A 27,434-nucleotide genomic window follows, 5' to 3' on the forward strand; every position below is an offset into this window, starting at 1 on the left:
TTACAAATGTTTTCTATTTCAGATAAATGCTGTTACTTTGAACAGAATCCTGAAAAAAATGTTAATAAATTACATTTTAAAATTAATTAAAATAGAAAACAGTTATTTAAAGATGTTTAACAATATTACGTTTTTTACTGTATTTTTGATCAAATTAATGCCTTGGTAAGCATAAAATCTTAGTTTGCATTGAAAAGTATTTTATCAATATAAGGCAATGTTATAAGTCAAAATATAAGTCAAAAGGGGGATATTTGGGATGTAAAGTAGGAAAAACTCTTTAGCAAGAACAGACTAACACAGTATAAGAATGTGCGTTTGAAGATAACTGATTCTTTTTCTTTGTGAGTCGTCCTAACCCCATGTCAGCATTCCCCATCTACTCTTCAATGGGTGCCATTGTGGGGCAAATTCAAGTCAACACATATTAATTAGCACAACCCAGTGTGAGAGAGGCCACTGGTGTCAGCTACAGTGCTCATCTCACTAAATATGCACATAATTACATCTACTCTAATGTATTTTTAGCTCTAAAGTTCAAATTAGACACAGAAAGAAATGGACACACACAAAACAAAGAGGGGTAAACGAGATTCCGAAACAGATCTTACCACAGTGGGAATATGATTTCCTGTGGGATGGTGAAGGCCTTATGCTGCAAAGGCCATTTCAATGAGCTGATGAGCTGATGGCATTCATGATCTCACTCAGAAAGTCTTGTTAATGCTTCAGCTACCGTTAGTGCCAGAGAGGATGCAAACATGCTGACTGAGAGTAAAAGATGGACCAGTAGAAACTACACCCTCACAAATGGGGAATGTGGATGGCAGGTCTTTACAAAAATGGGATATGGGAGATTACTCCAACCGTGAGTCGGTCTGTTATTTAATTTTGTTCACAGTGATGGGTAATACCAAGAAAATGCAAGTCGTGTTTGTGTGTAGTGTCACAATGCTACTGTGTTGTGCATGGTTGCCAGGATGTGGTTGCTAGGGCATTGCTTGATGTTTGCTAGCACACATCTCCTCAACAAATCACATGAATTAAGTTATCATTCATGCTCATACCGCAAAGTTTAGAAATTGATGTGCAAGTGCAATAGTCACTGTCCACTTTTGTTAGTCTTGGTTCCGGAAGTATTTTGCCCATTCATTTCTTCCATAGAGATTGAAAAAAATTCAGTAACCAAACCAACCATCTCTGAGATGAATATCATAACGTTACAAACTCACAAACAATTTGGAAAATTTGGAAATCTGATAAACAGCCCATGAAGCATTGGGAATGATAAGTTTAGTAATGTCTTTTATTTTGAAATTCCTCATCATCGGTCTTATTCATGGTTTCGTTTCATATGATCTCTATCCTGTTTGTTTCCTGGGTCATGTTCTCACTGGTTCATTGTCTTATTATCTTGTCATCTGTTCTGTCTTCTCACTGGTTCACCATCATTGTCTTGTTATCTTCTTCTGTCATGGCTGGTTTTTGTCATGCGTTCCCTGGAGTCTTAAGCCCTCATGTTTGCCATGTCATGTACTGAAGTATGTTTTGCTTTTCTGTATCCACGTGTCAGGTCACTGTTTATTGCCAAGCTCAGAGCTCATAGTCCATGTTTGGTTTCATCTCTTAGATTAAGTTCATAGTTTGTTTATAGACCATTATCATTCTGAATAAAACTACACTTGGGTTCTCCGTATCTTACTTTTCAGGCCAGAAAAGTAACAGAAATACAAAATGTTTTATATGTTGTTAATATATATATATATATATATATATATATATATATATATATATATAAACACATATGGAGTAAATTATTGCCATTTTTGCCAGTGATTATGATATTTTGGTAGAAACTATGATTACTGTGGTGATATTTTGTAACAATTTTCCATAAATAACTGTCACTAAGTAAATCCCTATTAACCTCAAATGTATCCTCATGGATCTTTCTGTGCCTCCTGGTTTACGGATGACCCACAGCAGGTGAGACAGTTTGTGTTTCCAGACGATGTGGTGGCTGACAGACATGACGCAGGAAGATGTCTGGAATCAAGTCTGGACGTCAAAAACTCTAGCTAATGTAAATAAAACGCTTACACAAACAAACACTTTCTATTGGAAACTCTCAGGCACAAAAATGTATTGGACAGAGGAAAAAGGTGTACTCTTTGTGAAATTTGAATCTAATTGGTTTATAATTTTTTTGTTATAAAAACACAACTGCTGAGCTTCCTGCTTTAATGTGACAACATTACCTTTGTCAGTCTTTGAAGCCAGTGTACCGCATACAACAGTGTTTGGTGAGACGCCATAAACTCCCAGCCACCATGTTAACCCTTCCACAATGGGAATGACTGTAGATGTAATCCATCCAGCTCTTGTGCATATCAAGCCAGGCACTGTTTACACAAACGTTGGTTAGGTATCATTATTTCTCTGTGTATGTGGCTATCTGTTAAGTGCATACGGTTGAGTATGTGTGTGTGTGGGGAGGGATTGTTGTTTATATACAGAGGAAGAAATAAGGACCCCTTGTAGAAGGAGCCAGATCCACTGGGCTGTTTCTCAAGACAAACTTCCCCTCTCTGTGATCAGGATTATTTGCAGATGCGATGCTGCCATTGCTCCTTTCTCAAGGAGGAAAAAAACACCATCTGCACTCTTTTTCCATTTAATGATCTCACTTTTCTCATCTCATCTAGTTTTGCAAACGGCATTGGATCTAGCTCTGCAGGTCATAAGTGCTGAGATTTGACAATTTTCTGTTGTTAGGAGAGAAAACTTCACATCCTTGAATTCATTTTGAAGTTTAATCGCTTCAGCGCCCATTCGTTCTCCTGGAACATTCTTCATAATTTCTCTTACTGTGTTCTACTGAAGGAAAAGCCCATTTGTGTGGGCAATGTCATCAGGGCGAGAAATGATGACAGATTTAAAATTTTGGAGTAAACAAAAATAATAATCAATAGATTTATAAATGAATAATCGTTTCGAAATCTATACTTAATGCAAAACAAATGCTAGAAAACATATATTATCCATAAAAAACCACCATGTTTGTCTATCACTGAAGAGTTTGGGATGGCAAAAGAACGCTGACATTTATTTATAAACATTTGTAATAATTGAAAGATATTTCATATGTGAAATGCTGTTCTTTTGAACGTTCTATTCAATATTGATTATATAATGTTTGAGCAGTAAATCATCATATTAGAATGATTTATGAGGGATCGTGTGACCCTGAAGACTCTGAAGAGTAATGATACAAAAAAATCAGCTTTGCCTTCACAGGAATAAATTACATTTTAAAATATTTAATACAATTACATTATATATTAAATTGTAATAATATTTCACAGAATTGCGTTTTTTACTTTATTTGATCAGATAAATGCAGCCTTAGTGAGCAGAAGAGACTTTTAAAACACATCTTATACTTTTTAATTGGTACAGTACATGTTTTTTTCGGTCCATTCTGTGCATAAGCATAATTCTCTACAGGGCTGAACAAAGACTAATTATCTTAGGAAATTAATGACAAAAATAAAAAGTTATCATATTTCATTACGATGTACCAACAAGTAAATTTAAGAACCATTCTCTGTGTTATTGCTTCGATTTAAAGCTAAAATATAACTGAGCAATGACTTTACTCTTGCTCATTTCCCGAACATTTTGCCCTGTTCATTTCCAGGTGTGCTTCAAGTTGATTTCCACATTACACTGAGCAGACATCTGTGTTGTCTATAGCTCCGAGCACCTGCGCCACTGTGGGCAAACATCTGCATTCCAAAAACCACTAAATTTGCCCTTACATACACAAACATGACATGCATTCTCATACCTGCATACAAACTCCCACACAACAGGAACACACGCACATTCACACGCTCACAGTTTATCTAAATGAGACTTCTGTTGTTCTTATATAAACCTAAACAGAAATATTGCAGACTAACTCAAACTCAAACTCTACCCTAAAAATCAAACAAACAAATAAATAAATAATGATACTTTACTACTTTAAAAAAGTAATTTAATCATGTAAATTCCATCAGATTAATGTTAATTTGGTTACACGTTAAAGATGGCTCACTTAACATTAGTTAAAAAACAGCTGAAATACATGAAATAATGAAAAATAACAGTAACATTTTACAATAAAGTCCCATGAGTTAACATTAATGGATTAAATTTCATTAAATAATAACAAGCAAAATATTGATTTCAATAATGTATTAGTAAATGTTGAAATTAACATTAACCTGTTAACTGTCACCCCGTCCCGAATACGGGACGCCTACGTTGACTATATTATATTACAATCAAATCTAATCTAATCTTGACAAACTATATATCGTTGGAAAATTCATCCTTAAAAACCCATTTTAAAATCAGACATTGCATTACCATGTAAATGGCACATCAAAATCATGTTACAAAATGTTTTCAGTCATGAATTATAAAAATTTAGGTTTGTATCATGCACATTCAAGTCTATCTTCAAAAACGTAAGTGACAGTCAAGGGGTTAACTAACATCACAGCTAGGCATTTTCAGCTGAGAGCTGGCGTTTTCAGCTGGCTGAAAATGCTTTGGTGGACAAAAAAAGTTGTTCATTATTAGTATAGACTACCTAACTCCCATTAACTAATTGAACCTCACTGTAAAGTGTTCCCAAAAACACTGATTTCGTTTTTTTCTTAATCATTTTTAAAGTGTTTCCACATAAGGGAGATACTGTCATATTTAACTAGTTTCTAGGGATAGATTTTGTCCTCAAAGCAGAGCTAATTTAACCCACTCTCATGCGTATACCTCCTCACATAAACACACAGATTGACTGTGCATGCTACCTACTCTAGGCAGGCCGGCCTCATATTCTTTACGGCTGTGGCACACAGCGGCTGCAGAATCCCTGTGCTTTAATGGAAAACGTGTGCTTTGCTCCTCACCTATCAGGTGCTAGAGGTCAGAGGTGACATATGGAGCCTGTTAGCATTCCAACCTCAACATCAGAGGAAGGATGAAACTTTTTTTTTTATGCTGCAAGAAAAGTGGACTTGTGTTCGAATTCGCCTGTATTGTCGTCTCACAAATTCACACCATCTACCACAAAATTTGCTCTCCTCTCCATTTCTCTAACTCTCTATATATCTTAAGCAAATCTGTTGCAGGCCTGAGACTCGAGCCCTGCCCAGGCTCTCACAGCGAGCTACATGTTTCACATTACAGGCATATTTCCACATTGTATTTTGTTAACCCTCGCCTGCTGATAAAGGGCCAAAGAGCTTCAAAGAAAAAATGCTCCTCAGCACTTACAGTGACCAAATGTCTGCTGACCCCTGGAAAATAACAAGAGCTCTTTTGACAGGGCCCATGCTGTGCAGCAGAGTGGTCAAGGTTGTGGAGCCCAGCACACTGCGACCGGTCCTCTCAAAAATCCCAGACTCCAGGGGTTTTGTGTTTCGGTGATAGCTAAATTCATCAGCTCCTCCCGGGCTCCTCCTCGATAAAGTAAAAAGCGAACCAAGGAGCGCAGAGAGGGTGGGAAATGTCAGGAAAGCAGCTAAGCACTTGCAACAGATAGGCTGAATAAGATACTTTGTTTGGAGACACAAAATGGGGTGATCATTCAGGGTCTCGAAGGAGAAAAAGATGAGAAAGTGTGATTGAAAGGGGTGGAAGCTCATAAAGAATGAAGGGCAGTGATGATAACTAGGTTTATGGTTTGGCTTAGTGCAGGCGTGCTGTCCTAACTAGAGTGATGAGACTTAGAGAGGAGATCTGTGTCTGGTATCTCTCTCAAACACTTACCACTACACACGCCAGTTTTTAATTCCACTCATCGAATACAATTTTATGCATCAAATATGAAAACCATTTCTCTGATTTGATTTTCCAAGCACCTTTTCGAGGGTGCTGATTTAAATTTTCATGTTTTTTTTCACTTTACAATAAAGTTCAACATTAAACATTAGTAAACATTAGTATATTTGTTATTATGAACTAATTATGAACAATTTGCATAACATTTTTTTTAAATGATAATAATATTTAGTATTATATTATACAATATGAATCAAATTGAATAATGTTTAATTATTACTTTAATTTTGATAATTTTTTAATGAATTTTAATTTATTTTTTCAATTCCACTCATTTAAAACAACTTTATAAATAAAATATTAAATCCATTCCTCTCATCTGATTGGCCAATAACCAACTGTAGACTGCTGATATTACTTTTCTTTTCTTTTCTTTTCTTTTTTCATTAATTATGATCAATGTTTTATAATATATATAAAATTATAATATATAAATTGTTCTATATAATAATAGTATCATACAGTATATTCAATCATTCAATATATTATATATATATAATTAGAATATTATTGTTTTTAATACATCAATTTTAAAGAATTGCTTTATTATTTATTATAATTTTTTTTCATAATTTATTATTCAACTAGATTAATGCAAATTTATAAATATACTATTGATATGTTGCTTATTGTTGCTTATTGCTTATTGCAGATTATTTTATATTTGTTTATAATACATTCATGTAAAAATATAGTACATTAATGTAATTATACACAACTTTAAAGGGTTAAAATGTTCTACCATGTGTGTAGAAAGGAACACCAACCAAGATAAATAAAATGCTATAAAAAATCTCTGTTTATTGTAGGTTTATAATACCAGCTGCATGAACTAATGTTAACAAACTGAACCATATTGTGAAGTATTGAGCTGCTTCACTTTGTATCACTCTGATTGTTTGTGTTCGTGGCGTTTCAGTCTCTGAGTTGATCTCTGAAAACACTCGATCCCGCTTTTGCAAGTATTTATGTTGGCAGTGAAAAAATAAACTTAATAACTGGCCAGTTACTCATTATTAATGTCTTGTTTATAGAACTGTTGCATAAAATATATATCACACTTGGAACTGATTAAAATCAGTCTATTGCACACAAAGAAATAAACAGAACTTCTTAAAAAATATATGTTTAAAATCATGTACACTACCATGAAACCAGATTGCGATCACATGATCCGCCAAACTACCAGGCACTGACCACGGAGGACACTTATTGTTATACACTTATTGTGATGTATACAATTATTTTACAAACAGTTAAATACTGACATCACTATTTCAGTTTAAACAACTGAAGTATCTCATACTAACCCTTTCTCATGACGCATTATTGAATATGTGATAACAGCATGTTTGATTAGCGCTGGACTGCACCGCCGCTCACGTAATCTTGTCCAAAGCGGGCGGCTGACATTAAAGTAAGTGTGGTGAGGCAGATGACACGACCTCAGCGCCTGCTGTGTGTATCTCGGGGTGTGTGCACAGGACACACACACGGCCCGTGTCCTGGAATAGCTCTGCTGGGCTGGAATGCGGGGGTCCGTATGGGGGTTGGGGACAGTCCTGGGGGGTAAGGAATCTGTGCCGAGAGTGAATGATGATTTATCAATCAATCCAGATCATTCAGAACATCCACGAAATTACTGTCCAGCTGACAGCTTTGATTTAAGGAGGGGTCTGGGCCCAAGGTTCAGCCTGTCTGCACCTAGTTGTTGTTCTGTCCGTCACACTTCCCAGGCCCCTGTGCAGCGCAAAAGCTGTCTCTCTTTCGCAGAGCTTTAAGAAACCAGATCTACATCGTCCATCTCAGTATAGCAGGCACAGACAGGACTTCCATTAGGAAATCTGCCTTTGGATGACCTTTCAGCATTCTGGCTTCCTGACCCCTCCCCGAACGACCAAAATGGGATGAAAAGACAGCAGGGCCGAAGCGTGTTTTACTGGGTTATCAGAGGCTTTCTGCCTATCTGCTGTTATTGGTGTACCTGTTTCTGCAGAGGCCTAAAGGTCTACGCTAAAACAAAACTTGAGCAAGAATATTGGTCAAATATTGAACAGAAATCAAACATGAAACTGAGTGACAAAATGTAATATGGTAGCACTTTACAATAAGGTTCCATTTGTTAACATTAGGTAACTACATTAATAGACATAAACAAATTATTTGACTAATAATCTTTATTTAACATTATGCACAAAATGTTTTGAAACTGAATTAATTTTACTTAAAGTGTCTTTAAAAATGCCGTGCTCAGGCCTTTATGCTGAAAAAGCATAAAAAAGCAACAAAAAAAAAACAGAGCAGAGCAGCAAAAACATGTTCTGCGTGAACCAACTCTAAATGTGCAGTCAAATTTACCATTGTATGGTTCAAGTTGGTCTCAGTGTTGCCGAGATGACCAACAGAAAGCTGCTTTGATTGAAAGTGACTTTTGTGTCAGCAGTGCATTGCTAAACTACTGACAATTGACAACTGATCTTTTTGCCTGTAAAAAGTTGGCAAAAATGTAGCTAATGAACACAGGGCTAACAATACTGTATTAGTTATATTACCAAGTGGCATATTAACTTGTACCAAAACCCTATCAAGTTTGCGCAGCATTTGACTTAAACAATAAAAGATTTTAGAAGTGTTTTCTTCTGCCTTCTAAGTGTCCTAACCTGAATGATTGATTATATCGTTGCTCTTTATTATTAACATTTAGCATTGTTTTGCCCTGCTGTCCACGACACTATCAGAGCAATCCTGTGATTCATTCTCCCACCTCCCTAACACACACATGCAAACAACCAGAGAATGAGAGACGACTAGAGAGAGGAGCGTGATATAAAATTCCAAGACAGGAAAGATATATCGCCAAATGTTCATTCCATGCCCAATATGCATTCTTTTCATTCTTAATAATTAAAGCAGTAAATCTTCTGCAAGAGGAAGGGAGGATGCGCACACAAATACTGCCGGCTTACAGGTCAGAGAGCATTCAGAGCTCAGCGCTTGATGCTGGGCGTTTTATCACCGCTTCACTTCCTCGGTGTGAATTTGAGTGCTGATATGTGCGTTATCCTGTCCTTCCACATGTGCTTTATAAGTGGGATTCTCAGTATAACCCTTTGCCCCTTCCAGTGCTATCCTGAGAGCCCAAATCTCTGCCACAACAACATGATCAGGACGACAACTCCCTCTGTTGTGTTTGCTCAGCTGGTCCGGCTTTGTCAGTCAGTATCAAACTCCTTGTTCCTGCCCTTATACTGTTATTCTTTGCCTCTGTTTCATTTCTTTGCACCTAACATGGTTTGTTGGTTCTTTTGTGCTTTGTTTTGCATCAAAGGAAACATCTCCCATGTATCTTAATTGTTCCTTCGGACAATGATAGGGTCACGAGGGTCACTGATAATAGATAGCTACCTGTAACCTGTGAAGTCAGGGGAACTTTAACATAGATTGGGCAATATAATTTACCAAATAAAACTTACTTACACTAAGAATGAGTTCAAGTGGGTGCTATCACTGACCTGCAAAGATGCGCAGACGTTTGTGTCTCGGGGGCGGCCCGAGTCCAGAAACACCAGTACACTCATCTTCATCATCACAGTCCCCGCTTTCAAGACCCTCCTCATCCTCGTCAGTCTGGCCCTGTACGGCTGGGTCTCTCCTCGCAGCGCCCCCTCCTGGTCGAGCCCTCCATCGCTTTTCAGGCAACGTCACCATCCCCAATAGCTACAGAGAAAAGACCATTAGCATCGAGTGTGGTGGAAAAATGTAATAAAACATTACACTTATGGTGAACAGAAATGCTATAATTGCTATTTGCTGCTACTACTCTAAGACAGGGTTTCCCAAAGTGGGTGTGGATATATGTTAAATTATTGAAATATTAATTTATAATCTCAAGGGACACTTCAAGTATTTCTGTCAGGAGAAAGCAGGCTGGATTCAGATGCGGGTAAACTCAAGGCTTTATTCGAAACAGGAGAAGAGTCACGGTTCACAGGTACACTCGCAGTGACAGGATGAGTAGCAGATGAGTCACGTTTCACAGGTTTCACTCGCAGTGACAGGATAAGTAGCAGATGAGTCACGTTTCACTCGCAGTGACAGGATGAGTAGCAGATGAGTCACGTTTCACAGAAGTACGTATAACCGCCGGACCCGGAGGGATGAACAGCTGGAAGCTACTAGGAGCTCAAGGCTTGTAAGAACAAGGGCAGAGAAATCAACTAAACACACTGGAGCCTGAGGACAAGACACGACAAGGTGAGTACAAAGAGCTGCTAGATGATCGGAGCTATTGGTATGAATAACAACAGTCTGACAATAGACAGAGAAACACAGGGAATAATAAAGGGGAAAAAATTAGAAGGACATAGAGAACAGGTGGCGAGCAATTAAGGTTAACAACGGGGAAACAAGGGAGGCGGGGAAAACAAACAGGCAGACGTGGTGAGCTGTCAAACCATCCCAACACACACACACCCACACCAAAAAGACAGGTGATTAGCCCCGAGACTCGACAGTACCCCCCCTCCCAGGAGCGTCACCTGGCGCTCTAGGAAGGGGCCTACCTCGATGCCGCCGGAAGTCCTCAATCAACGAGCGGTCCAGAATGTCCCGGGACGGCACCCAACACCTCTCCTCTGGACCATACCCCTCCCAGTCCACAAGATACTGAAACCCCCTGCCGCGACGCCGCTCATCGAGTAATCTCTTAACCGTATAGGTAGGAGATCCATCCACAAGACGAGGGGGTGGGGGGGTGGGGCGACTGCAAGCAGGATTAAGGGGGGAAGAGAACACAGGCTTGACCCTGGAAACATGAAACACCGGGTGAACCCGACCAAGAGTAGGAGGGAGCTTGAGCCTGATCGCCACCGGACTAACCACCTTGGTGATGCGGAAAGGCCCAATGAATCTGGGTGCCAGCTTACGAGAAGGCGCCCGGAGAGGCAGATCCTTGGTAGAGAGCCAAACCCGTTGACCACACACATAGGTAGGAGGAGAGGACCGGCGACGATCAGCCAGGGCGGATGGAACCGCTGCGTCGGGTTCCTGTGATGGGAACAGAGGTGGATTATAACCAACAGCACACTCAAAAGGGGACATACCTGACGCGGCCGCAGGAAGGGTGTTATGGGCGTATTCTGCCCAGGAGAGCTGCTGACACCAGGAACTCGGATTGTTGGATGCTAGACAGCGGAGCATTCTTCCTAGATCCTGGTTGGCCCGCTCACACTGCCCATTGGTCTGAGGATGAAAACCAGATGACAGACTAGCAGAGGCCCCAATCTGTGTACAAAATTCCCTCCAGAACCGGGAGACGAACTGGGGACCCCTATCTGAAACAACATCCACCGGTAACCCGTGGAGACGGAAGACGTGATCCACCACCAGTTGGGCGGTCTCCCGGGCGGAGGGTAACTTGGGCAGGGGAATAAAATGAACCGCTTTGGAAAAGCGATCCACCACCGTGAGAACTACAGTGTTTCCCTTCGAAGGAGGAAGCCCAGAGACGAAATCAAGGGCAATGTGTGACCAAGGACGGGAAGGGATAGGGAGAGGATGCAGTAGACCATCAGGAGGGCGATTGACAGGCTTACTTTGGGCACATGTGGGGCAGGCCAACACAAACTGTCTAACATCCGCGGCCATAGTAGGCCACCAAAAACGCTGTCGGATGGCAGACAACGTTCTCCGAATACCTGGATGGCAGACTAACCTGGATGAGTGACCCCACTCAAGGACCTCAGAGCGCAGCGCAGCCGGCACCGGCAACCTGCCCGCCGGACACTCTCCCGGCACCTGCACCCCTCGACCGGCCTCCTCAACTCGCTGCTCGATACCCCACGAAAGGGCCCCGACCACCACCCCCTCAGGAAGGATGGCATCGGCCGCAAACTCCCCTCCCGGAGCACCGAACAGGCGAGAGAGGGCATCAGGCTTGGTGTTCTTTGATCCCGGCCGGTACGAGAGGGTGAAGTTGAATCTGGCAAAGAAGAGCGCCCAGCGGGCCTGACGCGAGCTCAGCCTCTTGGCCGAACGGACGTATTCAAGGTTCTTGTGATCCGTCCAGACCAAGAAGGGCTGCGCTGACCCCTCCAACCAATGACGCCACTCACCCAAGGCCAATCGTACCGCCAGCAGCTCTCTGTTGCCGATGTCATAGTTACGTTCTGCAGGGCTGAGACGATGAGAGAAGAATGCACAAGGATGAACCTTCCCATCATGGAGGGAACGCTGAGATAGAACTGCGCCAACCCCAACGTCCGAAGCATCAACCTCGACAATAAACTGGGCCTCCGGATCTGGAACCATCAGAACAGGTGCAGAGACAAAACGGGACTTTAAAATGTCAAAGGCTACCTGCGCCTCCCGGTTCCACCTGAAGGACACCTTAGTGGAGGTTAAGGCTGTCAGCGGTGCAGCGATCTGACCAAAATTCCGGATGTAACGCCGGTAGAAGTTGGCAAAACCCAGGAAACGCTGCAGAGCCTTCCGGGAGTCAGGGACCGGCCACTGGGCAACAGCTTCAATCTTAGCGGGATCAGGCTTGATCCCCTCCGTAGAAATAATATGGCCAAGGAACGTAACAGACTCAGCGTGGAATTCGCACTTCTCCGCCTTGACAAACAACTGGTTCTCTAGTAACCGCTGGAGAACCCGTCTGACATGCTGGGTGTGTAATTGGAGAGAAGAAGAAAAAATCAAAATATCATCCAAATACACAAAGACAAATTGATTAATCATGTCACCCAACACGCTGTTGACGAGTCCCTGGAAAACGGCTGGAGCATTGGTCAGACCAAACGGAAGAACCAAGTACTCGTAGTGTCCCGAAGGGGTGTTAAATGCCGTCTTCCACTCATCCCCCTCCCGAATGCGCACCAAGTGGTAGGCGTTGCGCAGGTCTAACTTGGTGAAGACCCGAGCTCCCTGTAATAATTCAAAAGCAGAAGACATTAAAGGTAGGGGGTACCTGTTCTTGATAGTAATGTCATTCAAACCTCTGTAATCAATACAAGGCCGCAGGGAGCCGTCCTTCTTCTGAACAAAGAAAAACCCTGCACCAGCGGGAGAGGAGGAATGGCGGATGAGCCCAGCCTGAAGTGACTCACGTATGTACTTGTCCATGGCCTCTCTCTCAGGACCTGAAAGGGAATATAAACGACCCTTAGGCGGAGAAGAGCCCGGGAGGAGATCAATGGCACAGTCGTAAGGGCGATGCGGAGGTAGCGAGGTGGCCCGGGCCCTACTGAAGACCGCCCGAAGATCATGGTACTCCGCCGGAACACCAGTCAGGTCAGAGGGATCCTCCTGAGGAACACAAGACACAGAGACAGGACAAAAAGCAGCACCCAAACATGACACGTGACAAGGCTGACTCCAGGCTAAAACAGAATTACTAACCCAATCAATGTGGGGATTGTGCTTGTGCAACCATGGGTGTCCCAGAATTAAAGGAGCCTTAGGGGAATCAATAATAAACAGTTCAATCCACTCATGATGACTGCCAGCAATATGGAGGTCTATCTTAGGAGTGACGTGGGTGATGGTGGTAAGGGGACGGCCAGCTAATGACCATGCTGAAACGGGACTAACTAAAGGAACAAGTGGGATTCTCCAACGTTGAGCAGAGGCAGCGTCAAGGAAGTTCCCCTCAGCCCCTGAGTCCACAAGGGCGAGACCAGTGTGTAAACGACTCTGGAAGGAGAGTTGGAACGGCAGCTGAGTGCGTGCTGCAGGAGAGCTTGAGCTGAGAACCGTGCCCACCAGGACTCTCCTCCTCACTGGTGGGCCCTGGCTTTTAACGGACACTGAAGGGCGAAGTGGCCTCCCTTGCCGCAGTATAGACACGCCCCCGACGACAGACGCTCCTGCTTCTGCCGTGGTGTAAGCCGTAGACGACCCAACTGCATGGGCTCCTCCTCCGAGGGCTGTCGGCCGGCTGAACTGGCAGAGGAGGACTCTAGGTGGCGCCACGGGGCGGGTGTTTGCCGTCGTTGGCGGCGCCGGCTAAGACGACCCTCAATGCGGAGCGCGAGACTAATGAGCCTATCCAATTCCCGCGGGAGCTCTATGGCCGTGAGTTCATCCGAAATGGCGAAATCCAACCCCTCAAGAAAACGAGCGCGCAGCGCGCTCTCATTCCAGCCGCATGCCGCAGCTAAAGTCTGGAACTGGATAGCATAGTCAGTGACGGAGCTCCTCCCCTGAGACAGTCGTGATAACTGGGCCGCCGCCTCGTCACCCTGAGCAGAGCGATCAAACAATTTGGCCATCTCTAGACTGAAATCCGCGAAAGTGGCACAACAGGGAGCCCGCGATCTCCATACGGCGATTCCCCATTCGCGGGCACGGCCCGAGAGGAGTGTAAGGACATAAGCCACCTTGGTCTCTTCATTTGCGTAACGCCGGGGCTGCAGAGAAAACACCAGCGAGCATTGGGAGAGAAACGCTTGACAGGCGTTAGGATCGCCATCGTAGACCGGCGGATTGTTGGCATGGGGTTCGGACTCGTGTGACATACTGGTGTGAGGAACGGGCCCCCGGCTCGTTGCCTCTCGCTGAAGATCGTCCACCCGTGTGAGGAGTTCGGAGACTCGGGCACTGAGAACGTCCACATCCTGCACGGTGGTGTTGAGCTGGGTGGCATGCTGCCCTAACAACACTCCCTGTTGAACGAGAGCCGAGCGAAGCGGATCAGATCCCGCTGAATCCATAATCTGGTCAGACTGTTCTGTCAGGAGAAAGCAGGCTGGATTCAGATGCGGGTAAACTCAAGGCTTTATTCGAAACAGGAGAAGAGTCACGGTTCACAGGTACACTCGCAGTGACAGGATGAGTAGCAGATGAGTCACGTTTCACAGGTTTCACTCGCAGTGACAGGATAAGTAGCAGATGAGTCACGTTTCACTCGCAGTGACAGGATGAGTAGCAGATGAGTCACGTTTCACAGAAGTACGTATAACCTCCGGACCGGAGGGATGAACAGCTGGAAGCTACTAGGAGCTCAAGGCTTGTAAGAACAAGGGCAGAGAAATCAACTAAACACACTGGAGCCTGAGGACAAGACACGACAAGGTGAGTACAAAGAGCTGCTAGATGATCGGAGCTATTGGTATGAATAACAACAGTCTGACAATAGACAGAGAAACACAGGGAATAATAAAGGGGAAAAAATTAGAAGGACATAGAGAACAGGTGGCGAGCAATTAAGGTTAACAACGGGGAAACAAGGGAGGCGGGGAAAACAAACAGGCAGACGTGGTGAGCTGTCAAACCATCCCAACACACACACACCCACACCAAAAAGACAGGTGATTAGCCCCGAGACCCGACAATTTCTGGTCAAAAGTTTGGAATCCCTGCTGTAGAACATGTATCATATATTAGTATGAGATTAGGCTTATGGATTTGTTTTCAGACTGTAGATGAAAACTGTCAAACAAAGTCATGGTGAAATTACTTTGTTAGTGCTAAAAGTCACATTAGTCACATCAGTTTTTTCAGAGTGATTTCAGCATACAGAGAAAAATGTTCAACACACGGTTGCTGGAAACTGGTTAGATTTACTGGAGAGACTCTTGAGTATCTGAGAGATGACTGAAGAAGATAAAAACCATCATATCTTAATAGCAGAGCAAATAGCAACAGAATTTGATTTCAAATTTGCATTTTGTGAACTATTTTTGAATTATTATGCAACATGTGAGTTGACATGATTGCATATTAATTTTAAAAAGCTACACGTTAAATGTATACTGTAAAAAATTAATTTGTCACTCTGCAAGACTATTTTAAAAAGTGAAAAAATAAATAAAATAAATACAATTCTGGCCAGATAAAGACACTTTCAGTCTTATTTTTAACCTAAAATCCTTATGTTGATAAGTATGCATCCACCAGTTATTTTGATTTAATTTTCTGTTCAACAGATCAGCTTCTTCCTGACAAAAATTACATTTCATTAATTGCTTCATAAGCAGTATGTCTGGTACAGTATATGTATAAAACATCACATTGAGGATTGATTTTAGGCATGATAAGGTTAAATATATAAAGTTTATCTTATCAAGCCATTCATTTCCAAAAAACTTTTTCATGTTTCTCTCTTTAAACAGTACTGCACTGAAATAGACTCAGGCATAAAAGGATAAACTAGAAATGAGTTGATTCTTACATCGACCGCTGTTGTGTTTTGCCAAACTATAATTGCAGAAAATTCCTTCGTCCCCCTCCGCTTTCTGCTTTTCCTTTAATCTTTCTACTCTGTCTCCCTCTTTTATTGATTTCCTTCCGATGTGCGGACACAAGCATGTGCTTGTTGATGTATTTAAAAAAAAAAACAAATTTTCATTGCTGTTGTTGTTTTTGTCTACAGGAGAAAATTGTGATCAGATGGGTCTGGCTATGGATGGCTTCACTCACTCTGAAACAAATCATTGGGCAACAGCTTCTGACAAGCACACAGCTCTCTCTCTCTCTCTCTCTCTCTCTCTCTCTCTCTCTCTCTCAAAAAAAGGATAATTATTATATTTTACCCTCAGAAGATAAACAGGCCTTACTAAACATACAAACCCCTCCATCTGTGACTTAAATGTGAGTGCATTCTCAGCAAGGAAAGTCATACAACATGTTCCACCAGATCTCCACACAGGCTCTATTCAGGCCTGAAACACGGGAGGCACAGACCACTTCTGTTTGAACAAGTCCTCAGAGCCGGTTATAGCAGAAACGGATTCATTTACACAGTTTGCCCACCGGCAATGACACCAAAAAGCATGCAACAGACAAAAGACGCCTGATAACAGTGTGAAAATTAGCTTCTGCTGTTCATGAAACTGAAATAACAACAAACGTGCCTGTTTTCCCAGTGCGAGGAATGGGCCTTTAATGCACTCAGCTCTCTAGTTTCAACAGCATGTTTTAAGAGAGCTGCATGAGTCTAAGCCCTAAGCACATTTATTGAGGTCTCTGAATTCCTTCCTGAAGAACGTTGCCCAGTAACGATGTGAGACGGGCCGTCCCCAAAATCCATTTCAACTCTTAAACCAAACAGTCGTAAAGAGAAAAAGAGAGAGACAGAGAGAGAAATGTGGTCGATGGTATTTTAAAACAAACTCTAAAAAAGGTAGAGGGAGAAAAGAAAAGAGAAAAGCTGAAGGACAACTGTTTGGCTGCCCGTTTGGCACTGGGTGTATGGAGAGTAGGCCGAATGGATGGAGCACAGCCACTTGCCACCCCACACAACACACACACACACACACACACACACACACATGCAGTGGCCAGCTGAGGTAGCATAGGATGCTTTGGTTTGACTGATTAAAAGTACATTTCTAGCTGGTGCCACTGTGTCACAAACGTTCATGCTGTAAAACTCAGATTTATTTTGTTTACCATGTTAGCAGGTTTACAGCTTTCATACTGTACACAATGCTGTGTATAACAAGAGCATGTGCCACTAGTATTTTGGAGTCTATTTTTGTCTTACGTTGTGTGCTGAATTCAACAGAAACACTATGAAAATGCGCTATAAACCTTTTTAACAACTCAGTGTTTTGCAATATAGGCGTTTATGAAGCAATATAAAATAATAGAGTGAATTAACCATTGTTTGAAAAAAGACATCTGTGGTACAGTGACAGGCGCATAAACACTGTCTATTCAGCAACTTAAGCAGTATTCTCTAAACATTGGGTTTGCTTCCTTGGTAAATGTAAATGTAAATTAGAATTTGTAATAATCACAGGTGGAGCTGTGGTCTGGAAGATGGGGGGCTGAATTTTCAGCATCATTACTCCGAACACTAGGCCCAGTCAAACCAACATTGTTATTAAGGTTAAGGGGGAAAAAATGTAAAATAGTGCAATACCAAAAGCAGTTTTCACCCATCCCCCGTGTCATGAATGCAATAACTGTAGTAACAATTCCCAATGGCCAACTCATGATAAACAGTGATATATTTTTCTGTAATTAAAATAAATACTTAATATATTAAACCAAATATCACTTTTATTTTCTTAGATCAGTACTGTCGGTGTGTCGACACAATGCAATGTGGCAGCTGGCCTGGTGCATACTGGAGAGCCACAATGAAGCACAGAGGTCCCAAATAAAACAAAAAATGCTTGATAAATCAAGAACAAGCCTCATACTTGAGGACTCCCCTCCTCTTCTTTCTCTCTGCAGTCCAGAGGCTTTGGGAACACAGAGCTCGTGGAATGCCACAGAGCTCAATGCAAAAAATGCAATTAGTGTCTGTTCAGCCATGCGATCCCTTCTTTCACTTAGTGCACAGAATGCAAAGGAAAACTCAGCTCACAAACTCACAAAAGGTCAACACATGGCAAAGTGCTCAGGGGGACCACAGACCTGTCGCTGAGCCCCACGCCAGGCCTGAACTCTGCTCAGGGTCAGTGCTCAGATCAATATAATAATTCCACATGGCAGTTTACAGTTTAATCAAGCAGACAAGCAATGGAGTGTATAAGAGGAGAAAACTCACAGGCGGGTCTGGAAATGATAAGACCATGACTAAACAATGATTAGCCCAGTGCAGATCTCATCTAGAAACCCTGCTGCTGTGATGATATGTTCTTGTGGGTGAGTGTTGCTTTGGGGTTAATGTATATATTTTTTTCTACCTTCCCATGCAACCCCTTAAAAATCCATGATTTTACATATTCATATATGTGACCCTGGACCACAAAACCAGTCATAAGTGTCAATTTTTCAAAGATTTGTACATCATCTGAATAAATAAGCTTTCCATTGATGTATGGTTTATTAGGGTCAGACAATATGTTGGCGAGATACAACTATTTGAAAATCTGGAATCTGAGGGCGATTCTAAAAATCTAAATATTGAGAAAATTGAAAGTTTTTTTAGCATTGTATGTTACTAATCAAAAATTAAGTTTTCAATATATTTATGGTAGGAAATTTTAAAAAATATCTTCATGGAACATGATCTTTTCTTAATATCCTAATGATTTTTGGCATAAAAGAAAAATCGATCATTTTGACCCATACCGTGTATTTTTGGCTATTGCTAAAAATATTCCCCAGCGACTTCAGACTGGTTTTGTGGTCCAGGGTCACATATGTATTTGTAGCATAAACATGAAGGGTATGTTATACAATGAAGTTTAAACTTAAAGTTAAGAGTTTACTTCAATCTTTAAACTGAAGTTTGAACAACAGTAATAGTTATTATTGCAATAAAAAGCACCTCAAATGTCCCTATAGATATCCTCTATTTTATAAAAGCCTGTTTCCACCACAAAATTAAAAAGAATCTCACAATAAAGTTTTTTTTCTTTCAATTCTGAGTTTATATCTCATTGCGAGATATAAACTCGGGAATTGCAAAAAACTCAAAACACACAATCGCAAGACAAAAAATGTCAGAATTATAAGATAAATGGTAGCAATTAAGTTTTTGGCAGAAACAAAAAAACAGAATTGTGAGACGTAACTCAGAATTGTGAAATATAAGCTGGGAAACGCAAGAAAAAAACAAATCCACCTACTGTGGAGAAAACATGAGAGGACAAGACTTTTTTCCCTCCATTTCTCTTTCTGGTAACCACAACACACGCTGTGGGGCGGCAGTGAGCAGCTGAGGGTTGTGTATGGCCTGGGTATAAAGACCCCAGAGGGGACGGAGATAAAGCCTGTGGTTTGGCCCTCACGCTGCAGCAACATATCCAGCGTGTCACGGCTCTGAAGTCTAACCCAAACAGGGTCAGTACAGGGACACGGCTTCCCTTTACAGCAGCCTACACGTTTATGTGTTTGCGGGAGAGAATTCAAGGAAACCGGATGAAATGTAGTGAAGACTTTTTTTCCATCCTACCTCTGATTAGCGTCATACCATGTATTGTGCCTTTTCAAGACGAAAAACAAACATGTCTGGACTTGTGCCGTAGCTTGTGGTCTGTTCATGTGGTGTTCTGCATGCTGCTGTACTATTTATGAAACAGCTATACTCGCATACACTAAAGTTCAGAAGTTTGCGGTAAAATCAAAAAACAATTTGAGAGAGAGAAATGACTTCTATTCAGCAAGGATGCATTAAACTGATCAAAAGTGACAGTAAAGACAATTACAATGTTACAAGAACATTGGTGAGGACCTTACAACCACTTTAGTTGTTGTGGTTCATACTTGAGGAAAGAAGGGATAGAAATGGTACATTTTCACTGTGTGAGTCATGGAAACTTTAATACAAACCTGCAAGCGCACACATTTATGCATTACTCAACATTTACTGATTTTGAGGGGATGGGGGGGGGTTGTGGACTTTTATTCCTTTTCTCTCTCTCCCACCGTCCCCTCTCACCTGTCTGAAGAAGAGGCAGTCACGCAAGACAACTGTATGAGACAGATGAAAGAGACATATTCATTTCCTAGAACTAATACCTGTTGGGACAGGAGCACAAAGAGCAGGCCTCCTCTAGCGGCCTGGGTGTGGGCTTCTCCAAAGATGATTTATGACTGTTTTACCACATTTGTCTGAATCAGTTCCTTTGCAATCTAAAAAAGTCTCTGTAGTAGCTTCCCCAGTGCTGTAACCAACCCATTTTTCAAAGAAAACTAAACAAATTGAAGATAAGTCTTTGAAAAAAGTTATCTGTTCCATTAGAAGAAAAAAGGAGGCAAAATTATTCAGAAAGGTGGGCTTCAGTGATGTTTTTGTTTGTATAAAAATATGTATGAAATAGCTGTGATGAAATATACATATGATTTATCCTTTACAGAACTGCACTTTTCCCAATAATAAAAAAGGGTTAAAAAGAGAAAATAATTCACAGGTCTTTTATCTAGCAGTGTTAAAGTTGGCACGTGTGCAGTAAATGCAGGTGATTGTTTGACAGAGCAGTGAGAGCTAAAAGAGTTTCTGATACTAGGGCTGCTGGCTAAATCTAATAAGCATCTGAGGACAGGCCTTGCTTGTCTTCTGCTCCAGGGCTTGGCATGTTATCGCCATCATTCCCAAAGTCATGTGGTCTGAATGCAGTGCATCTGATTCCCAGCTCAGCATTCTCTCATGAACATATTGGGCCCTATAATACACCCCACGCAATGTGACGCCAGGAGTGACAGCCTGGCGCAGTTATCATTTATCACATCCTGCGATATGTTTAAATAGCAAATCCATTTGCGCCCACTTGTGTGCCCATGGGCATGCTGGTCTGAAAACAAGATGTGTTCAGTCATATTGTTGGTGTGTTGCTATTATGTGGCAACTGAAATACATTGTGCCTTTGACCAAATGAAACTTGGTCTAAAGTCAAAGGCGCAATATGACCTTTAAAGAGAATGGGAGATGAGACTCTGACTGGTTTATTAAACGTCACAACCAAAACATAACCATGACTCATTAAGAGAATACGCACTACGCTTTTGCACCCGATGCACCAACTGTTTTTCCAGTCGCAAAAGTGGATTCAGACACACCCTAAGTGCACTTACAATATGCGCTTTAGACCATATATATATATATATATATATATATATCTCCCTATCCAGTAATTAAGAAACAACTGGAAAACCATGGGGCCTTCAAATATTGTTGATAATGGGGGTCCTACAATCTTAAAGTTTAAGAGCCACAATTTGAAAGGTATAGTTCACCCACAAATAAAACTTCTATCATCCTCACATCACTCCAAATCTGTATGACTTTCTTTATTCTGAGATACAGAAAAGAAGATATTTTGAAGAATGTGATGCTTGCTCTTTTCCAATACAATGCACAAAAATGCAAAAAGTAGTCAACATGATTCATGTGCTACACATATTTGCAAAATAGGTTTGTGTGAGAATTAAACTGACATTAAAGTCTCTATTCCGTCGTAATCTTTTGTGTAAGTTAGCTGAATAATACATTTTACAGTATGTAAAAAAATGAATCACATCCTGCGATATGTTTAAATAGCAAATCCATTTGGGCCCACTTGTGCGCCCATGGGCATGCTGGTCTGAAAACAAGATGTGTTCAGGCACATTGTTGGTGTGTTGCTATTATGTGGCAATTGAAATACATTGTGCCTTTGACCAAATGATACTTGGTCTAATGTCAAATGAGCAATATGACCTTTAAAGGCAATGGGAGATGAGACTCTGAATGGTTTATTAAACGTCACAACCAAAACATAACCATGACTCATTAAGAGAATACGCACAACCCTTTTGGACCATGCACCCGATGCACCGACCGTTTTCCCAGTCGCAAAAGTGGATTCAGACACACCCTAAGTGCACTTGCAACATGCGCTTTATATATATATATATAAATCCTTATCCAGTAAATCAGAAACAACTGGAAAAACCATGGGGCCTTCAAATATTGTTGATAATGGGGGCCCTACAATCAAAAAGTTATAGATTAAAAATTATAAATTAAAAGGTATAGTTCACCCACAAATACAACTTCTGTCATCCTCACGTCACTCCAAATCTGTATGACTTTCTTTATTCTGTGATACACAATAGAAGATATTTTGAAGAATGTGATGCTTGCTCTTTTCCAATACAATGCACAAAAATCTAAAAAGTAGTCAACATGTGCTACACATATTTGCAAAATAGACCAAACTATCTGTCCATGTATGATTTTTTTATGTTGCTTGAATAATATTAATAACATAATAGACAGTAATTTCTCATTAAAAGTCAATTAGTATAACACCTCCTTATTGCCGAAAAAAAAATGTATATGTACAGTATAGGCCCCATGTTATCTAAAATCCTCTTGTCTATTGTGTAATTCCACAAGCTCCCTTTTGTTTTAAAATGAGTCTGACAAGCCTGATCTATAACCTCACCTATTTTTCACAGTTATGCAGACAGATGTAAGAGTATAATATGATCTATACAAGCAGTTTGAAAAGAACCATACATGCAGTCTAATGTGTGTGTGTTTTTTACAGTTACGTCCCAGGTCTCACCGAAGGCTTATCTTAAGCACTGACACTGAGCAGTACGCCACACGTGTAAGTGCTGCCTCCTTCCTCTTTTGTCTTTCTCACATAATCTAACTGCTACATTGTAGAGACATTGATTTGAGCAGTGAGGCCCCCGTAACAAAAGGAAAGAGAGACAGAAGAGACCCTATGATGACCCTTCACGGATAGGAAACAGGAAGTGAGACATCTGACCCGCCGAGAGGCTCCCGTTGTGTTTTCCAGCAAGGCCGCTGATGGAGCGAGGTTCCTCTTTCGGCTCACACTGGGAGATATGGACGAGTCATGAGAAACGACACATAGAGGTAAATCTCACAGAGAGCCCAGGGGAGGCTTGAGTTTCACTACCGCCTGAGAATCAACACGACCGTAACCCTTCCACCTGTAAGCCTCTCTCCCTCAAACACAGTTGCATTTCATTGTATTCAGACTACAATGCTCATAAGGCAACCATAATCATGTTTGTCAGGAACACTAACCCCCAGATGCGAGGTATGGCTCCTGGTGGGGCGACAGAGCATAGACCAGAGTTACTGTCCAACCAAATTAAGTATGCTTTGCTTAATTTCAACTGCTTACTCAAAACATTCAATATACACAACCGTTTAAATGTTTGGGGTCTTATTAGCTTTATATTTATGTTTGTGAAAGAAGTCACTAATGCTCACCAAAGCTTAATTTATTTGATCAAAAATACAGTAAAACTGTAATATTGTGAAATATTATTACAATTTAAAATAACATTTAATATATTTACAAATTTTATTTATTATCTGTGAGGCAAAGCTGAATTTTCATCATCAATACATCATCAATACTTTAGACTTTTTGATTTCCTGCTCATTTTCTATTATTAACCATGTTGAAAACATTTTTGCGGCATAAAATATAGAAACATCTGAGAAGGGATCAAAATTTTTCAGGATTTTTTAAATAGAAAGTTCAAAAGAACAGTTATTTTAATTTATTTTGAAATATTTTCCATCCTATCTGAATAAAGATATTTATTTACTTATGTAAAAGTGTATATAATAACTAGTAAACCATTGTTTCTTCATTTAAATGTACTGAAATGTACCATCTTATAATAAACGGTTTTGCTTATTTTAAATACAAATTACTCTGGAAGTGTTCTGGTAATTCCTCAACTATATTTATATTTATGTTTAGTCATTTAGCAGACGATTTTATCCAAAGCGACTTACAAATGAGGACAGTGGAAGCAATCAAAAACAATTAAAAAAAGAGCAATGATATATAACATTACATATATATATATATATATATATACATATTACACATACTGAAATGAAATACAGTGGGACAAAACTTCAGGAATAGTTCACCCAAAAAATGAAAATATTCATGTCGTTCCAAGCTTTTTTGCATTTCTTTCTTCTTCTGAACACAAAAACAGACATTATTTTTTATGATTTAAAACCTTCCCCTAACCTTCCCCATATTCCACATCAACAGGAGCAACTACAATGAACACACACACACACACACACGTGCACATTCACACATAAAAGGTTGAGTTATGTAACAAGTTTGTAGTTTCTGCCAAAATAACTTGGCTGCCTCTGTTAGAAGAACAGTTCACGGAAAAATAGCAATTCTGTAATTATATCCTAACCTTTTTTTATAAAGCGGACAGTTTCAGTCCTTGATTCTGATTGGCTGAGCCGCGTTCGAAGTTGTGGAACTAAAACTGCTTAAAATTAAATTAAAATATATAAACAAAACCATTAATGAATCTAAAATTAAACTGAAATTTAAAATTTTAAAACAGTATTAAGAAATTTGAAAATACAAAACTATAATAATCTTGGGGGAAACACCAGGAATGATAATAAATATGTTACCATTAGTTTAATTTCCTGAATAGTTTTGTTTGAGCAGTCCAACATGTCAACTTCTAGCTCAACCAATGGCAGGAGACTATCTGTCTTTCTGCACAGATGTAGATGAGGTGATATAGGTGTTTGTGAACACTTCAGTCAATACATGCACTTTTGTTTATTTTGCATCCCTGTTATAGTAAGTCCTTTATTTCTGGTCGGTCAGTGGCTCAGGAAGTGTCCTCTGTAACATTTCCATGTCACAGGAAGTCTTTCCAGCAGTTTAGGAGAACAAATATGTCCTGTTAGTAAACAGGTTCGTCGGTGACCATGTAAGGTGTAACCCGTTTCCTTCAGCAGAGATAAGCTCTGGTTTTAGGGTTGTTGTTGTCTGGCTGTGTGGTAATTGTAGCCAGTGTGGTGGCTGAAGCGTGTGGGGTCGATTGGTGGCAGTAGGGGGTCACCAAACTTTTGGCTTGCGGGATGAGGGGGTTTGCTGAGAGGACTGCTGGGAGGTGGATCTGGGGGCTTCAGCCTCATTAGCAGCTAACTAATTGGAAGGAAAAGACCTCTCATGTGCTCCGTCTGACCTCCTAGACAGCAGGGGAGAGGGGAACAGATAGAGGAAAAAGGGAGGGGGAAGGAGGGATTGAGAGAACCTACAATAGAGGGAATGGCAGAAGAAAGATGTAAGAAAGTGCCCAGAGGTTGCCCGTTTCATAGCTCAGGAGACTTCATGGGGTTTCATTTAACTCTCAATTTTGTCTCAGATGTTTCTTTTAAAATTCCTTATTGGAAATAAAAATAGACATCAATGAGACATCAAAAACTAACCTGAAACTGGCTTTTCCAGTTACTCTTTTGAAAATGTAGTTTAACTTTAACTACACTACATGCTACTAAAAAAAGTGGGTAATTACAGTTAACAGCTTTAAAAGCAGCAAAATCTTTTAAAACACATCTCTAAAATGAATCAAACGGATCTGACTGTCAAGTTAAAATGACTCTCTAAAGCTAAACTAAAGAACTTTGGCCTCTCTGTTGCCATCTTTGGTTAAGACATAAAACTGCATGATGCTTGGTTTTTGTGTTTATGCACTGATTTTCTGTGTGAATGAATCTGATGGTTTGAGTTATACTGATGTCTCCCTGTGATCAACATATTGCAACAGATTTAATATTCTACTACAAGACCTACTATCAGGGATAAGAGATGTCATAGTCAACAGTTCTTAAAAAGAACCATTCTTCTTAGTTTGAAGAACATTTTGTATTAAATATTTTTGAGATTGATTGTTGAGTTATAGATACTGACAAATCTGAACACAGAATATGTCATTGTTGAGATCTTTTCTAAACATTCTTCTAGAAACATGTCAGATACTGAAGTCTTTTTCTTAAAAGTGGATCTCCATTTGGTTTCCTGTTATTCTCATTGTTTAGAGTAACAATCAAAAGAGTTCTCATGTATGGCTTTTCTTACTAATGAATGAAAATCTGAAAGAGAATAAAGCTAAAAAGGGGAACGAAGCAATGAAATGTGAAAAGTGGTGAAGTGTTTAAAAGTAAAAGAGCATGAGTGCTGGAGGAAAGAGACCACATTAGACACATGGTTGTCAGAATAAGAAGACTGTATTAGAAGGACATATTTTCTAAAAGGAAAGATATCTATATGGGAGATTTGGGAGTGAGGGCAACAGCAAACCAAGCAGTTGAGAACAGAGATATGCTGAGGTCATCAGGAGCCGCGCTGGGATCGGGGGCCAAGCACAACCCCCACTCTACTCTGGATTTATGGAGGTCTTAGACTGCTTTAATGTCAGGTGTCACAGTTTATTTGAGAAACCCTCATAGTCGCGCACCATCAAACGGACCAGCATCCACTGAAACACACATTAAGCTGCCATTTGAAGTCTGTGTGTGTGTGTAGACAATATGCCTAAATATGTGTTTGTGTGTACTTAGACTCAAGCGACTATGGTAGGGTTTGTTTAAGAACTTTCAAACTACCACCCATAGTTAAATCACATGTACTTCACATACAGTACCATCACAGATGTATAAGGATTCAGATTAAACCAGTAAATTTCATATTATACAAATAGCACAATAAAAATAAATTCAGATGAATCTGCATATTGGATGGAGGCCAGCTCAGTTTGGGGTCTGTAATATTTGTGATGTTTTTGAAAGGAGTCTGTAATGCTGACCACCAGGGTTGCATTTATTTGATTAAAACACAGTAAAACGAGTAATACTGTGAAATATTATTCAGCGGTAGCAGGACGTGAGGCTGCATGCTGGAATGTGGAGCTCTGGTTTGTTTTGCTGTCTGCTCTCCTGCCTTACCTGCGGCCCTCCCTCGCTCTCCATCTCTGCCGCTGGATCTAATTAGAGTGAAGGAAGGCTGTGGGACTGGAGTGTGTCACATACAACTCGACACAGTCAGGAAGGAGAGCGGGAAAGAAAGTGGGATTAATATTGGAGAAAAAGCATAAGAAATGTAGGGTGGAGTTCAAAGAGAGAGAGAGAAGAAGAAAGTGAGGGCATAAACCGGGGAAAAGAAATGCAGAGAAAAGTTCCAGTAAGGAAATGAGAGAAAAAGCGAGTGTGCGTGAAAGGTCTAGCCTAGAGTTTTTTCCCATAGTACGTGAAAAAAGAAAAACAGAGCATCTCATTTTTCACAGAACATTCCACAAATCTAGGACAACATGAGAAGTGACATGTAATA

General features: G+C 40.7%; 1 protein-coding gene across 1 annotated transcript in view; it reads right to left on the reverse strand.

The window, feature by feature from the left end:
- LOC132113590 (glypican-3-like) overlaps positions 1 to 27,434 on the reverse strand; it is a 123,560-nt gene that overhangs the window by 9,788 nt on the left and 86,338 nt on the right. Inside the window, exon 7 of the mRNA XM_059521430.1 lies at positions 9,408 to 9,612. Coding sequence (XP_059377413.1) covers positions 9,408 to 9,612 — 205 coding nt within the window. The remainder of the gene's footprint in view (positions 1 to 9,407; positions 9,613 to 27,434) is intronic.

The sequence above is a fragment of the Carassius carassius genome, chromosome 33 (assembly GCF_963082965.1).
Source record: "Carassius carassius chromosome 33, fCarCar2.1, whole genome shotgun sequence".
NCBI lineage: Eukaryota > Metazoa > Chordata > Actinopteri > Cypriniformes > Cyprinidae > Carassius > Carassius carassius.